General features: G+C 40.5%; 1 protein-coding gene across 4 annotated transcripts in view; it reads right to left on the reverse strand.

Moving 5' to 3' along the window:
- Positions 1 to 15,807, reverse strand: part of carmil3 (capping protein regulator and myosin 1 linker 3) — an 80,750-nt gene that overhangs the window by 27,118 nt on the left and 37,825 nt on the right. For all 4 annotated transcript variants that reach the window (XM_072364244.1, XM_072364245.1, XM_072364246.1 and 1 more), the window contains exons 14-20: positions 15,501 to 15,578; positions 11,742 to 11,818; positions 8,144 to 8,248; positions 4,177 to 4,246; positions 3,999 to 4,080; positions 291 to 387; positions 148 to 202 (exon numbers count right to left, since the gene is read on the reverse strand). In XM_072364244.1, coding sequence (XP_072220345.1) covers positions 148 to 202; positions 291 to 387; positions 3,999 to 4,080; positions 4,177 to 4,246; positions 8,144 to 8,248; positions 11,742 to 11,818; positions 15,501 to 15,578 — 564 coding nt within the window. The remainder of the gene's footprint in view (positions 1 to 147; positions 203 to 290; positions 388 to 3,998; positions 4,081 to 4,176; positions 4,247 to 8,143; positions 8,249 to 11,741; positions 11,819 to 15,500; positions 15,579 to 15,807) is intronic.

Here is a 15,807-nt window from a genome sequence, read left to right on the forward strand (position 1 = left end):
TGTGTTTTGTGGATGTGCAAAACATGCGTGAGGCGGCAAATCTGTGAGGTGTGTGTAGGTGTGCATCTGCTCATAACACCAAAGAGAACGTGTGTGTGTGTTTCTGTGTGGGTGTGTGTACCCAATATGTTACATAACGAAACTCACACACTCTTCTTCTTGCACCAAATGAACTAGTTTCTGCAGAATTTCATCCAGTACCCTGAGGAGGGAGAAACAGGAGGAAAACATTCATCATCTGTATTATCTTCAAAACCATCTGCCCCGCTGCTTCCCCACGTGGTCTGTACCTGCCCTTGATGTTGAAATTCTTCCCCAACATCAGATGTTTAAGAGAGGGGTGTCGGGAGAATGCTTGGATGACGGCCAGTAAGTCAGCATCCAAACCTAATTCCGACACAAAACACACATACACACTCATTACCGAAGTGCAGGGCAGGACCAGCAGCCTTATGCTTCATGAATGAAACCTTGCTCCCAAGTCGATTTCTTATTACATAATTCTGAGTAGCAATACAATATGAGAAGAGGCATGAAACTTTGAAACAGGTCAGAGGCAAAAAGACAAGAAATCAACATATATATTGAATAGAAAGTTATATTTTTACCACACAAAATTGACACCTTCTGGGCTGTATGGCAGTTCTGGGCTATGCACCCAGAAGTGACTCATCATTTAATCTGCCACGTGTGAACATTTCTGCTTCAAAAAGCTTTTTTTTGCGTGTCTGTGTGTGTGAGTTTTTTTTCCCCCTCATGTTTTCTTTCAGGAAGAAATCTCACTTCCCACAGAAACTCCAAAATATTCCCAATTAACGGCCCCCACTCACACCCACTCACCTTTTGAATAAGCTAAAAGAGAGGATATGGTAACCATGGCAAAATACATCAGCATCGAACACCATCTCTTTCAGAGAGCAAAAATATCTGGTGAAATCAGCTCGAGGGCTTTTGAAGCGATGCGAGGAGGGTTTATTTTATCATGGTTTCCTGTGACACAGCAGAGCAGGAAAGAGGAGAGGAGCCGCACAAATGACTTGTGCTGGGAAGACACATTAAAGCTACTGAATCTATTAAAATAACACATAGATGAATGGCTGCTCTGGGAATAGGCTGGCCAATAAACATCCCATTTGCCAAGTTTTTGTTGGTAGAAAGTGGTCAGGAGGTTAAATCATAAAAGCAAAAGATAGGCTTTTGCTCTGAGCATTGCAACATAAATTAACCTCAGTCTCAGCATATTGTCGCTTTATATAAAATGCACTTCTCTGACATTTTTTTTCTGCTTTTTCCACCCTTGACTCAGTCGGCAATTTGACCCGCTGGCAGCTCACTCTTAGCGTGAGAGGCTGGCTCATATGACACAGACATAAATATCTTTTATCTCAAAGACGTGATTTGTCAAAAGCTCAGCTTCAACACAGCCTGTGGGATACAGTGTAATGCCATACCTGCATACATTTTTCACTGGGAGGAAGTCCTACTTTCTGGGTTAACTGTGAATACTAGCACAGACCTCAGAACACCAAAGATAAACAGGCTTCTATGGCAGATTAAAGCAATTTAAAAGGATTGTTTTAGACGGTGCATCCGTGTTTATAAACCACTGTCTTCCTTCCTCTCTTATTCCAGGACAGGATTCAAGATTGGCAGAGAATAACCGAAAGTTGTTGGGTGTGCTGATGATTATCATCATCATCATTATTATAGATATTATAAGGGTTACAGTGGGTAGCTTTAATTGCATAACATTCGTAAAGAGCTGTTTAAGTACTTTGAAGACTTTTTAAAGTCTCTAAATGTCTCTTCAACCACTTACTAACTCACATTTAACATCATCAGACAAACCTAAATGACTGGTGCTGCAGAGAGCTTTCACTGTCTGATGCGACCAGAGACTCCATCCACAGTCTGTGAGACTCTGCCCTCACCACTGAAGCAAAGGGTATTCTGTATTTTTCTGGGTGAGATGATTAACAATGAGAGCGAGAACATTGTTAAAGCCCACAGTTTTCCATTCGAGGTGGACAAGCAAAATACTCTAGTGTAACTCCAAAGTCGAAGGAACCGATCCAAACACCTGTCAGGTAATACTATATGAACATAACTGAATCTTAACGGTGAAGCTGGTCTTCAAAACGTGGGACAACACATCAGTTGATAAATCACAAAAATAGATGGCTGCTATAAGAAGTCTATTGATTCCTGAAACATGAGGTATTCTGTGCTTCTAATCCATTTCTTTTTGGACAAGGGATACCACAGTCTGTAGTGCCTGGATCTGGACCAGCTGGGGATTGTAAAAACTGTCACATCTCCAAACAGGTCACCATTATTATGAAAGTAATACTGTAATTCAATGTGTTCATAACAAAGCTTTTTATGCTTATTGGCCACATTTATAGTACTGTACAGCTGTTCCACACTCTGTTATTTTAGCATCACTGTCTTTTGTAGGCTATAATTCATTCTGCAGTAAACCTGCAGCACATTCTGGGCTATTTTTGACTTTGCTATATACATTTGAACCATGGCATGTAAATGTTATATTGCACTTGAATTGATGATAACCAATGATGTGCTGCTAATATTGTTTATGACTAATATGGAGTATTTTCATAGCAATAAAGCAATGACAGCAGGCAGCCGCCGTTCCACCGTTTGGTTCATAAACAGCTGATTTTACACTTCTCCACGACAATTAAATATTTCTCGACCACGTGTATCTCGCTTACTGGAAACCTAATGTCGATAAACCCTCTCTTGAGCATCTCTGAATGACTTTTGCTCTACTATTACGCCACAGAACCCTTTTTGTTCATTATGAACTCTTGATTATATAAAAAACAAACTGGCTAATGAAATTCTAGCTAATTCTAACTAATCCTGTAAAAACACAACTCCCTCCGCCACCCCAAAACTCCTGAAGTGATTAGCTTCTGCTGCAGATGATTCAACAAAGATCACACTTACATACGGTAATCAGGGGAGGACCATTTCTCCCATCATAATCCTCGATGCGGCTTTATGATTTTTTATTTAACTCCCTCAAAAGAGCAGAAGGCTTGCTCTTTAAATTCTTTCTCCAGGCACTGGTTAAAGCCCTTAAAACGTTTCTCTGTTCATTTATATTACATATTTAGGCATTTTTATTACACAAAAAACCATGTGTTTTGGCCTAAAAACTTTGTTGATATAATTCTCTACTTGTTGCCTCATTTAATACTTTAGGATTGAACAGACAAATTGGCCCTTTAGACAATGCTGAGCTTGACATAAAGGTTAAGCACGAATTCAATAAAAGCAAATAAATAAATAAAGAAAAAAAAATAATTAAAAAAATTAATAAAATAAATACATTTAAATTATTATTATTATTTTTTTAATTTATTTTTTTTTAAATCAGTTCTTTCTCGTCGCATCTCCATTTCTCTGTGATGAATTTTATTCCTGTGAGTGTATTATCTCCAACACTTTTGCTGTCAAAATAATTCCATCCCCAGTTTCCACATCACTGCTCTCATCCAATTTTCTTTTAGCATGATTTCTGAGCCAATTACCCCCTAGCCTTTGCTCTTTAAATATAATTATGATACTGTCATCCTGCATTTCAAACAATCTTCTGCGTCACCATCTCCTCTCACTGTTGTCACAGTGTTATCTCTGCCTCCACCAGCATGTAGACTCCAGAGGTTCTGTTTCTATCTCCCATCTTCAGCATGGACTCCATTGTTTATATGATGTCACTGCTAATCCAAGTCCATCCTCCAAAATATATCACACATGCCAGTTTCTTGCAAAAAAAACCAACACCCCCCCCCCCAAAAAAAAAAAAAAAAAAAAAAAAAAAAAAAATCAGAATACATTATACATTAAAAGGAAGAATTTCATTTTAAAAAAATCTGCGTATAACTAGGTTCAAACCACCTGGCTGCAATCACACAAACCGTCCACCTAAGTGCATCCCTTGTGGGTGTGTGCAAAGAAATGCTTCTTACCATTATCAGAGATGTCTAAAGTCCCCACGCATGAAACTCGAGGAAACAGCTCCTGAATCACCCCGGCACCTGCTGACCTCAACTGTGGGAGGAAGACAGAGGCGATGGGATAACCACGAGCGTTAATCTCTGAAGATGCTGAGTGAATATACCCAGAGGAAAGAAGGATGGAGCATACCTCACAGCTGCTGATGTCCAGGTGTAAATCAGAGATATGAGGGTTATTGGACAAACCCAGGAACAGAGCCCTGAAGGAAACCACAAGCAGGTTTAGACAGCAGGTTTGTAAGGGGGCGGTGGGGGGAGGTTGGGGGATTGTAGAGGCAAACATGACAGGACAAAAAAAAAAAAGAACAGATAGAGGAGGAGGAGTGATAGGTAGATGAACAGGGAGAAACAGCCAATTAACAGACAAAGAGAAGTGAAAAATGTAATAAATCCAACCGCTTCCTTCCCTCCCTCCAAGGATCTGAACAAGATAAACTATCCCACCACTTTCACCCCATCCTGTTCTGCGTTCTCTTCTTCACACCTAAAGGTTTTAGAGCCATCTTAAAAGATTAGAGAAAAGTAGCTTAGAAAGAAGATTCATACCTCACAAAGTCGCCAACAGAAATCACCTTAAAAACATTCAACATTTATTCAGGAGACCCTGCCAGCAGACACACGTACACAAGCTCTGCTGGATGCAAAGAACAGTGCGTTTACACGTCAAGGCCCTCCTGGGAGTTATTCTTGTGCAATAAGTACACATTTATGACTTATGCACCATAAGGAGATAATGAGAAGAAGTGCTAAGTGGGGTGTCCACTCCGTCCATTTTGGCTGGGATCCAACAAGCACACAACTATCTCAACGACTGGCAGTTTGCTTTGTTTTCTCTGCTACCGATTGTGCTTTTTGGCCATGGGTAGTTAACAGCAGGTCGTTCTCCTCCCACAGGAACCATAGAATTGCAAGGCTCCATTTCTTCCTGGAGGGAAAGTCAATTTTTGCTTGGCCGATGTGAGCTGCTTTAGCTACAGATCTCGAAAAAGCTGGTGAGAATACAAAGTCCTGCAGAAAGACATGTCAGCAGAGTGGAAGCTGGCCACCATGGAGGCTTTAGTCAGCGTCCTCTGATTTAAGGCCAGCCTCAAACAAATTAGAGGACTGGCTCTATAGTTACGGAAAAATGTTTGAAGCCTAATGTGCACCTTGATGAATAAATCTGACTGATAGTTTGGGTGCAAACTTAGACTCCATATGGCACGAGCTATTTTCATATTCAAGCCCATGACCATAAAAGAAGGTAAAATAACACATTTGGACGGCAAACCGAGTGGTTCTGCTCATAGTGGGGGTGGATTATACCACTATTCTCTCAAGACAGTTGTGCATCAGTTATGCGTACAGGCCAGAATAACCAGGATATCAAATCTAAAGGCCCTCAGCAGTGACCCCTCACCTACAACATCAGCATCATGGATGGATATATTTTTAAAACGAGCAGCTTAAAGTTTGAAACATTAAACATTCTCCGAGGCAATAATTCTTACTGACACAAAGAGGCAGCATCAGTCAAAACTGCTGCCAGCACACTTCCAGAGGTTAGTGTTTAAAAAATACCCTTCACAAGTTGTTTTATGGCCCATTTAAAAAGGAGTCATACATCATCATTGCATTATTCTTCATGAATCCCAGTCACGTTTATGTGAGCTCAAGGCTGCTGAGCTTGCCTGGCCTTAACAGACAAATGCATAAATGTGCATTAGATTTGAATCTCTCAGTTCCTTCCTTAAATTCCAATGATGTTGCCAAAATGGATGCAACTGGAATGACAACAAACAGTAGCAACGGAATAGGTAGTGAGCCTCAATGGCATCAACTTATACCGGCCACATATGAAACAGGTCTTGTGATTGGCTGGTCCAGTCAAGGCAGAGGAAATCTAAGGGCTTTATTCTAACGAGAAAGGACTTCGGATCTTTTCATAGTTCTTGTAACTCCTCGAAGGGGTCCCACCTCTTTTTTTAAATCCATATCACAAAAGCTAGGGCTGATCATAACACCAAGAATTCCTCCTAGAAATTCTCTTATAGGGCCTTTTTTTAAGCTCCTACTGCAGAGTTGGTAGGAGAAAAAAAAAGGATAAAATGTATAAAAAGAGACTCCTGGTATTTATTGAGACAAGATAAAATGGGACTCTTGAAACGTAACTCGGGTTGTTCCATCAACTGTGAGTTAGCGGCGACACCAACCGAGTGTTTTATGTTGTCCATCTTGGAGGGAAAAGGGTACACTTCCACATCGGTTCAATATAATTAAATTTTCTTGATACGATCATTTGATTGGCTTTACTACACCTATTGCGCATTATATTTAGAGTAAAAATGCAGGGGAAAGTTATGCAAAACACCAATAAATAATTCTAAGCAATACTTTTACTTCTTTTATCAATTTAACCCCAACCTTTGTGTTGTAATATTCGTATAGTATTCAAAGAGGATTTTTTTCGAAGAGGATTTTGCTAGTAACTAATACAAGTGAGTGACTATGTGATGATGTTTAAGGTTTTTTTTATCCAACCATCTCTCTAGACAGCAGTGCATCTTGATGAACCTACTTTATTTTACGCAGTGTATGATACAAAAGACACAAAAGGCTTTTATTGCAGTTTTATTTGCCAGCTCAGTAGATGTCGAAAGATTTAGTTACCAACTGGCTGTCAAAGGTGATGAGATGGTATTCAGATCAACATACTCAGCAGAATATTCACAATGCAGCCACATCAGGAAGGCCTGACTCATCAGTATATTGTACATGTACAATACAAACGGAGGACGTGGTTACAAATGAGTGAATGCTGCAAGGTGTCGTCCACTTTTTTGATATTTTCTTTAGTCTGCAAATACTTATCGGACTTTAATTCGGTAAAATATGCATTCTTATTATTTGCACTGATCCAGTGTCAGTGCTTTGTTTACTGCAGTTAATTTGAGTGTCTTATCATAATTAAGACACATCACATCCATGCATCTTTAATGGTACGGTAACACAAGACCAGCAGGAAACTGACAGAGAGAAGTGAAAAGGAAAGCATTAGGGAGGGTGAAGAAGACAGATGCTGGCTGTGACATACAGTTCAGCATTACATCAAGCACACACCATGACGAGCTGAAGTTGGCTTTTATTACTACACCTGATGACTGCCTGTTTATTGTAGGCTGAACAGATCAACGCTTTAAACTTGTATGTCCTCTTTGTTCTGAGGACTTGAGATGCCACTTGGTTTTTGAGGGTGCTTTTCTACATCCATTTTAATTGTGATTGAAAAAAAAAACCCGCCTCCCTAATTATAGTTTACCCTTTTCTGTCAAAACTAGCCTTTAAAAAAAGAAATAAATCTCTCCCGGAAGGATCTTCTCACTGCACGTCTCCAGTGTTGTTTTGATATGTTACTGGCACTGAATGATTTGTTTGGTATTCTCTTTTATACTCGAACATGTATTTAAGTCTGGATGCATATTTATTAAATGAGCTTACCTGAACAACAAGCTGAACTGAGCTGTCTACAAAAAGGGACAGAGCAGACGCTACTTATTGAGGAAGCTTAGGTCATTCAGGTCATTTTCTAAAAGCCTGTGGTGTGGAAAGTAATCTGCTTTGCAGGCATCTGTTAGGGCTGCAGTCAGTGACTCAACTGAACGAACAGATAAAGAAAGCTGGGAACTGCACAGGAGCCGATTGTGCAAAGTATAGCGCTGCACAAGTTGCTAACTATGACGGACAACATGGTGCCCCTTCTGCACAACATAGTGATGAGAGTATGTTCAGTCAGAGTCTTCTTCAGCTCTGCGACAACAAAGAACGGTACAGGAGGTCATCCCTGCCATCAATAGTACTATAAACACAAGGACCATTTATCATGAACAAAGACTATGAATTATTCAAATTGCAACTAAAATGTCCTTTTACAGATTAATGATCTACAATTAAATGTTCTTCAATACGTTTTATAACACAAGCTAAATGAGTGAAATTAAACAAGGTAGTGAACACTTTGCTGCTCATTTTTCTGCTAACTACAAGAGACACAAATCCAAGTCCGGCAGATTTCTAGTTTCAACAGTACCTTTAAATACTTGTTCATGACAGTGACTCACCTCAGTGAATCAGGGGGGACCTTGATAGAGGCCAGGCTGACATGAGTCAGGCTAAATGCTGAGCTGAAGAACTGGCGGAAAGTTGGCAGAGAGTCTCTTGCTTTTCTGCAAAAGGACAAAACAGAACAGAATAGAATAGAAAGATGTTAAAACAGGAGGGAGAGGAGGGTGAGCATTAAACACAGATCACAATCACGCAGTTAGCACATTAAAGGTGGTAAGAGGACGATGAGAACAGATAAAAGATTGAGGCAGAAAAGCAGGCACGACAAGAAGGACGAGATGACATGAAGGACAAGATAAGCTGCAGAAGAGTGACAGAAAGTTTGCAGCAGACCAGCAGGAAACTGACAGAGAGAAGTGAAAAGGAAAGCATTAGGGAGGGTGAAGAAGACAGATGCTGGCTGTGACATACAGTTCAGCATTACATCAAGCACACACCATGACGAGCTGAAGTTGGATTTTATTACTGTCACCACTTAAAAGGTAAAACTAACCAATCAACCAACCATCTGCTTGGCAAATACAGTGGATTAGCTTGTCATCAGAGGAAGGACAGAGTATGTCTGCATGTATTTTCAACATTCCTCTGAGTCAGAGAGAGGGTCACGCTGCATTTACAGGATGGATAGATTGCTGGTTCAGATCTGTGCTTAATACTTGTCAAAGCTTCAAATCTGCCACTCCAGCCTCTGTGCACAAATAATTCACCATCAGGGAAGATGACGAAGAGAGTCGAGAAAAAGCCAGATGAAACGACGAGTGTCAGGAATAAGGAGAGAGTAAGGAGAGGTGAATTCATCAAGCAGAAAGATGAGGTTTGTTTGTTTTTCAGAAAATGATTATCTGCTGCCTCTCTCTAGGCGGACAATATGTTGTTTACTTGTGCAAGACTTTCCCCTCCTCCTTTTTCTACTTTGAAAGCCTTTCTCACCAGTACAGTTTCTCACCCTTACCCGAATAAACAGTGATTTCATAAATTACAGAAAAGTTGGAGAAATCATAATCATCGAGAAAAGATCTGTAATGCTCCAAGACAGATCATTATGGGGAAAACTGCTTTGAACTCTCCTCTGTCTAACTGCTCAGGCAATTTTTTCCATGTGCCCATTTGTTTGGCACCAGCTGTTTCATAGATATGAGAGCAGTAATGTTCCTGTTTGGGAATATAATGACTAATCATTCAGCCGTTCCAATTTCTGGTTCAACTCCTTTTGGACATATTACACGCTGTGCACCCTTCTTGTCATTGTGTGCACATCCTAGTGTCATGAGTCGGGTTAAAACGAAGACCCAGATGCAGGACGAGACAGGCAGAACAGAAGGTAGCCGGATGGAGAACAACAATAAACCATGAGACTAAACCAAAAGTGATGCAGCATTACGTAGAACAAAAAAATAAAGAAATTAGCAAAGGAAATGAAAAACAAAAATGATAAACAACAAAGATGATCTGGCACTGTAGAGAAACTGGGTAACATAAACAAAGTAAAGTGAGGACTAATACAGTGCATATAAAGGATGTGGCACTTAGCAAATGAAACCTTGTAGTATAAATATTAAAGGTGGAGGTGAAGTGAGGATTAATACAATAAATACAAAGGAACTGGCACTAAATAAAGAAACCTGGTGGTATAAATATGGAGTTAAGGGAGGGACTGATACATTGCACATAAAGGATGTCGCACCGAAAAAAGGAAATAAGGTACTACATATACTGAGGGATGTGATGACAAATAAACACTTGTCAGTAGCTGTAATGTGATGTTCAATAAGGACAGAATGGACATAAGCTAATATAAAACACAAGGTAAACTAAGTAAGGCACAGAAGGAAAACTAATCAAATATAAAAACAGTAATAAAACTATAATACAAAACAGGAGATCCAAATGACAAGGACAACACCAAGAAACAAAGGCCATGACAAAACCCATAGACCTCAAGTGCAGTGCTTTTAGCTGACTGCTGAAATGAGGCTCGTTAGAACTTGATGAATCACTTGCAATGGTGTCGTGTTCTGATAATACAAACTAGAATGTATCATGGGCGTTAAACGCAAACCATGCGTACTCACGTGCACACACACATACAGAGATGTGAGGAGAAAGCATATCTTTTTAAGAATGTTCCAGCGTTCAGTCTCCACACAGATAAAACCATGTTAACTTGGTGGCACGTTAAAACTGAGTAAGAAGAGCGTGAGATCAAGGTGGGAACAAAAGGAGAGTCAATTATGCGATTGAAAAAAATAAATAAATTGAGGGGATCGAAATGTAAAAGGTCCAAAGAAAAAAAAAAAAGAAGATAAACCCATTGAGACAGTAGTTCGGGAAAACAAGCTGCAGTCAGTGCTGCAGTGATAACCTCCCAGTGTGTGAAACACCAGCTCTTCTTTCGCCCATTTGTAATGATTAACATAAAGCCTGTCAAGCCTCCAGAGCTACATAACGGCTGCTCTCGCATTAGCAGATGCGGTGTCACCGTCTCTGTCACACAACACTCTCCAGAGAGCTGTATCAGCAACTTGTAACCTCATGCGCTTGTGTGAGTAACAGTATCTACATGGACTGCTCGTTGTCCCTCAAAAATGTGGACATCTGTATGTGCCCGCATGTTGTGGGTGAAGATGGGGTCTGAGGCAGTCGATTCCATATTCATGAGCAGCAGTCAAGCTTCTCTTATCTGCTTGGCTCAGATTTGAGGTCCCATGCTGTCACCACAACGACGCAGCCGTCTGACCGGCAGCACCAAACCAGCACGCAATTAATACCAGGGGACTGGCAGGAGGTGAGCTAAACTATGAACAGAGGCATGGAAAAGGTGAGGAGAGAAAGCCGTGGTACAGACGATGAAAGGTGGAGGAAGGAGGAGTGATAAGGAGACAGGAGGAGAAGTGAGTTATGTAAAAGGTGAAAGAGGAGGAGGAGGCATGGAAAAGGGAGAGATAAAAAGCAAAGGAGGATAGATGCAGCAGGTGCTACCAGACAAATGCAAAAAAAAAAAGAGAGATTCTGTAAATACAAAGAAACAAAGAGCAAGTACAATAATGCAGACATGGGAACTGGGAACTAGAGCAATAATTCTCATCTAAAATTAGCCTCATTTTTCACCAATTTCTCTCTGTAATCCTGTAATGTAATATGCTGAGTAGGGAGGCTCCTATGGGACAAAACATGACGAGGGCCAGATCTCTTGCCTTCTAGTTCTGTAAACAAAGACACACATTCAGCCAGTACACACACACACACACGTATATAAAAAAAACATAAAATAAAATAAAAAAGACTTGTGGGCATGCAAACAAGCATTTGACTGACAGAAAACAGAGACATGTGAACATAGAAGAAAACTAGGCACACACACACATGCAGGGAAGCGAGGCATCCAAGTCTCTAATTCTGTCAGCGAGGTCCAAGGCTAAACACTAATCTACAGGAGAAAACAAATCATGACGGTCGCTCTTCACGCCCTCCAGCTGGAATTCCTCCAGAGCTATTTGGCAGAGTCATAGGGAAAAAAAAGTGTTTGTGTGACTGTATGTTTTTTTCATACCTAAGAATAGAAAAGAGGGATTTACAGATGAGATGAATGCCCACCTGTGAGAGAAGGAGTTCTTGGACAGATTCAGGTAGGAGAGGTCAGCACAGCAGCCACGCAGCAAGGCCCCGAACAACTGGCAGAGACACAGAGAGATTAATGGATGGGATTTGTTCACCGAAGCCAATGTGATTGTGTTGTGTAACAGTTATTTTGGCTCCGCGCAAATTATCATAGCGCACATTAAAGCCGACGCAAATGAAAAATGAGGGGACAAAAAAGAAAGATAACTGCTCCTTTTCGTGTCAAAGGCTTTTAAATAAATGTATCCCTTGATGTATAATGCAAGCATTATTTGAGAAGCTTTCAAGGCTTGGCAAGGGTGTCTGAACAACAGACTAGAACAGAATAAGACATTTACTGATTGTCAAATCACAACAAAACAGCCTGAGCCATTTATTCCAACATTCATTTCATCCTTCGTGTGATATGGAAGCTGTTTGTAGAAAATAATGGATTGTTTGTACGCTTCAGTTTCCACAATCACACACAAGCAGACTTAACAACCGACATCCGATTTCCACGTAATATGTATCAGAGAAGAATATAATCAAACCAATAGAGAAGTCCCCAGTGTACAAACAAAGCAACATATACCACATACTGTGTGTTAAGTCCTTTTGCGACCCCTGAGGAATACAATATGTTATCATGCGCACTTAATTAATGCACTTGCAAAGGAGGTCAAAAAAAAAAAAGTGCACAAAGTAATCATTGCCTTTGAGTCCACACTGTTCCACACAGTGACTACATGATCACCGTGTAATCATAATCAAAGTCACTCGTTTTTCTTTTCAGTCAGTCATGACAAAACCCCTCAGATGCATCTTACGACACCACTGGAATAAACTACTGAGCTGTAGATTTAATAGAAGCTGCAGCTGTGAAATATAACTTTTGCACAAACGCAACGATATCGGGAATCTGCTAATTATTCGTAAGCCTTTGTTAGATGCAGTTATTTGACCTTCTGTATTTGACAGCAACAAATGAGTTCCAGACCAACAACTTCTCATCGTTGCAAACTTGGCAACCACACATTTATCCATTTTTACCAAAAAAGAAATCAGCGTTACATATCATATGTTGTTATATTATACGTAGCTGAATTCCACTCAAGAGCGTCGCCATAACAGTCCCGAATACACTTCATAGTGTGTCTCTGCCTCATTTTACACGTCAGCAGCAAAAAAATCTAATTCAGATCATGGACTTTGTGAAAGGTGATTTTAATCAGACAACGTTGGTGATTTACTCTGTTACTGTTTATTTGTCAGTCTTGTAGCAGTCTGCATCTCCTCAGACAGGCTCGGATAGTAAAAATAAAGATTCTCACCAGTTTTGGGCTCTTTAGCGGAGAGTGAAGAAATCAACTAGACCTCAAGCTAAAACAGTGATTTACTCAAAGCCATCAAACATCCGCACCACTACTGTAAAGAAATAATTAATCTAAGGGTAGAGGTTGAGTCTTGTGTTCAAACATTTCAGCATGTTGAAAAGTCTCAACTCAGATCTGCTTCCAAAGTGAGCAGCTATTTAAATGAAGTCCACATTGGTGGACAATTTTCCAGGATAAGAACAGTGATTTAATTTCCTCCATTATTTCTGTGCTCCTGCACATCAAAGGGTTAATGCCTCCGAGCTCCAGCAGCCAGAGCTCCTACCAATCTGACAAAGTGTGTACGGAAAGAGCTCATCTGTCAGAGAAGTCTACTAATTCCCCATAGCTGGACTAAATGGGCAATAAGAAACGTAATTGTATTGCACTGAATCAAAGTCATGCTGAGGCCATACCAGGAAAAAAAATGACTTGATGTTCTTCAGTGTGTTATCGTGCATATTGACCAAGTTTCACATGAAAGCCTCAGACAACTTCACATCAAGTACGCTGAGCCACATACAGTTTCCCTTATATGATCAATGCATCATAATGCAGACATCTGACATCCATCAGTGAGCATTTCAAATAATGCAGTGAGAATATGGCCAACTCTCAAAATAGAGAGCTGTGGGGAGTGCAAGAATGCGGGGGACCCAATTACCTCGAATAGAAAATGATGAAAATATGTTTGTTGGGTATGAGACGGCAACCTGATCTTTCATGACTTTAAGCAGAGTCTCATCAGAGGTGAGAGGTTAAACAATCGGACACGTCAGCTTTTCCCTGACAGTGTGATCCATCACACAAACGAAGGATCAGCCGTTGAATGAACGTTGGTGGAGATTAAAAACAGAAACTTATTAATAATTCAGTCCAACAAGCCAATACAAAAAAAAACAAAAAAACAGTCTCCTTTTAGACAGTTCCACTCGGAAAGAATAAATGGCAATTAAAAAAACACGCCGTGATGTATGTCTCCCAGGGGGAACTCTGCCCTCTGAGGGGGAGCACGTTTGGGAACTTGTCAAAAAAGCCAAAACAAAACAAAACGGATGCAGCGACTTCCATGTAATTCAAAACAAAGTTCTTGGCCCCGACTAAGAGAAGGGAATTGAAAATTATTCCTGCTTGAGCTGCTCAGGTGAGGTGGAATACAGTAATGGAAGAAAGCAAAGGAATCACAGCAAACTCTCTTTCTCTGTGGGAGACCATCACACATCGAAGCATAGCTGGATTCACTGCACGGACGTCGTCTTCTAATGACCTGAACGGGTATTTTGTCAGAGGACACTGCGGTTAAATAATTTGGATTTTATCAGAGCAGAGTGACAGTCTGGAAATGCTTTAAATGACCACTGGTTGACAAATATGCTGCTTTTCAGTCACGTTTTCCAACGCTTTTAGCCTTCTGAGAAACGAAACAGAGAAATATGTGAATGAGAGCAGTTTAACAAAAGCGTCCCCTCCCCCCAAAAAAAGGCTGAAAATCACTGCTCTAAACTATATTTCAAAATATAATAAAGTGCTGTGAAATGAACGTGCCAGATTACATTGACCTGGCATCATCACGATAAAGTATGGTGCAGTATAGAGTGGAGCATTAAGACAACACCTTAACTGGGGAATTCCTGAGCAACAGCCATGTTCAGGGTGTATCTGTTGCTGAGACTGATCACTGACCCTGCAGTGGAGGGAACAATATAAAAAAAAATATATAGATTTGTCTGCTCTATCTAAGCTTGATGGCTCCTACTGTGCTTCAGGATCAATACAGCACTGACAGAAGCAACAACAAATACCAATAAATGCTGCCTCCCATTCAGTCGGCATTTTTCAAGTACAGCATCCTCTATAGAAGACAAATACTAAAAGCATGCCTAGTACAGTTACAATTTTCCCACTGAGCCTCACAGTGAACTAACAAGAGATGCCCCCTCAGCAGTAACCTGGAGGGGCAGACACATTCACCTGCATTCATAGAACACTTCTCAGACAGAAAGAGACGTTCCCACAGCTGTTAGCTGACCTGCTAATGTGGCAAGAGAAGCTATTATCATACTGGCACACAGACATGCTTAATTTAGACACAGGAGTGACACTCTCTGAAGTGGCATGAAACAAACACTTTTGTATGCTTTTCATAACGAACCTTTGTATAATTCATAAGAGGCTATACCTTACTGTTGCAGTGCCTCCTAAGAGCATTCACCATAACTTAAAGCTGAAGAGTTCCGAGAGAGGGTTATTTGAGGTTTTGCATGATGGGCAATTCACATTCAGGACACCATCCTCTTTGTTTCTTGGCCCGAATCCCGACTTGGGGATGAGATGAGACAGCGATGGGTGGATAGTAACTGTAAAAGACAGGAGTACAAACCGAGTCCACTGTGCAGTCTGTCCCAGACAGGTCCAAATGGACCAGGCAGTTGGGCTGGGCCAGGAACAGGTACAGGTTCTGCATTTAAAAAAAAAAAAACAGAGAGAAAGAATGTCTGTTATAAAGGCAGGTAAATATAGTAATCTTTCCAAAATGCTACAATACCAATAAACATAGCCACATTCCTTGTAAGATTTTCGTGTTTTGTTTCAAACCACTAATATAAAGTGAATCCAGTGTGGCTCTTTAACATCGCTCAAAGGAAAAGACTTATAGATGTCGCTATAGAAACAGATTTCTTTGAATG

The sequence above is a fragment of the Leuresthes tenuis genome, unplaced genomic scaffold (genome assembly GCF_036924035.1).
Source record: "Leuresthes tenuis unplaced genomic scaffold, fLeuTen1.0.hap1 SCAF_14, whole genome shotgun sequence".
NCBI classification, from domain to species: Eukaryota; Metazoa; Chordata; class Actinopteri; order Atheriniformes; family Atherinopsidae; genus Leuresthes; species Leuresthes tenuis.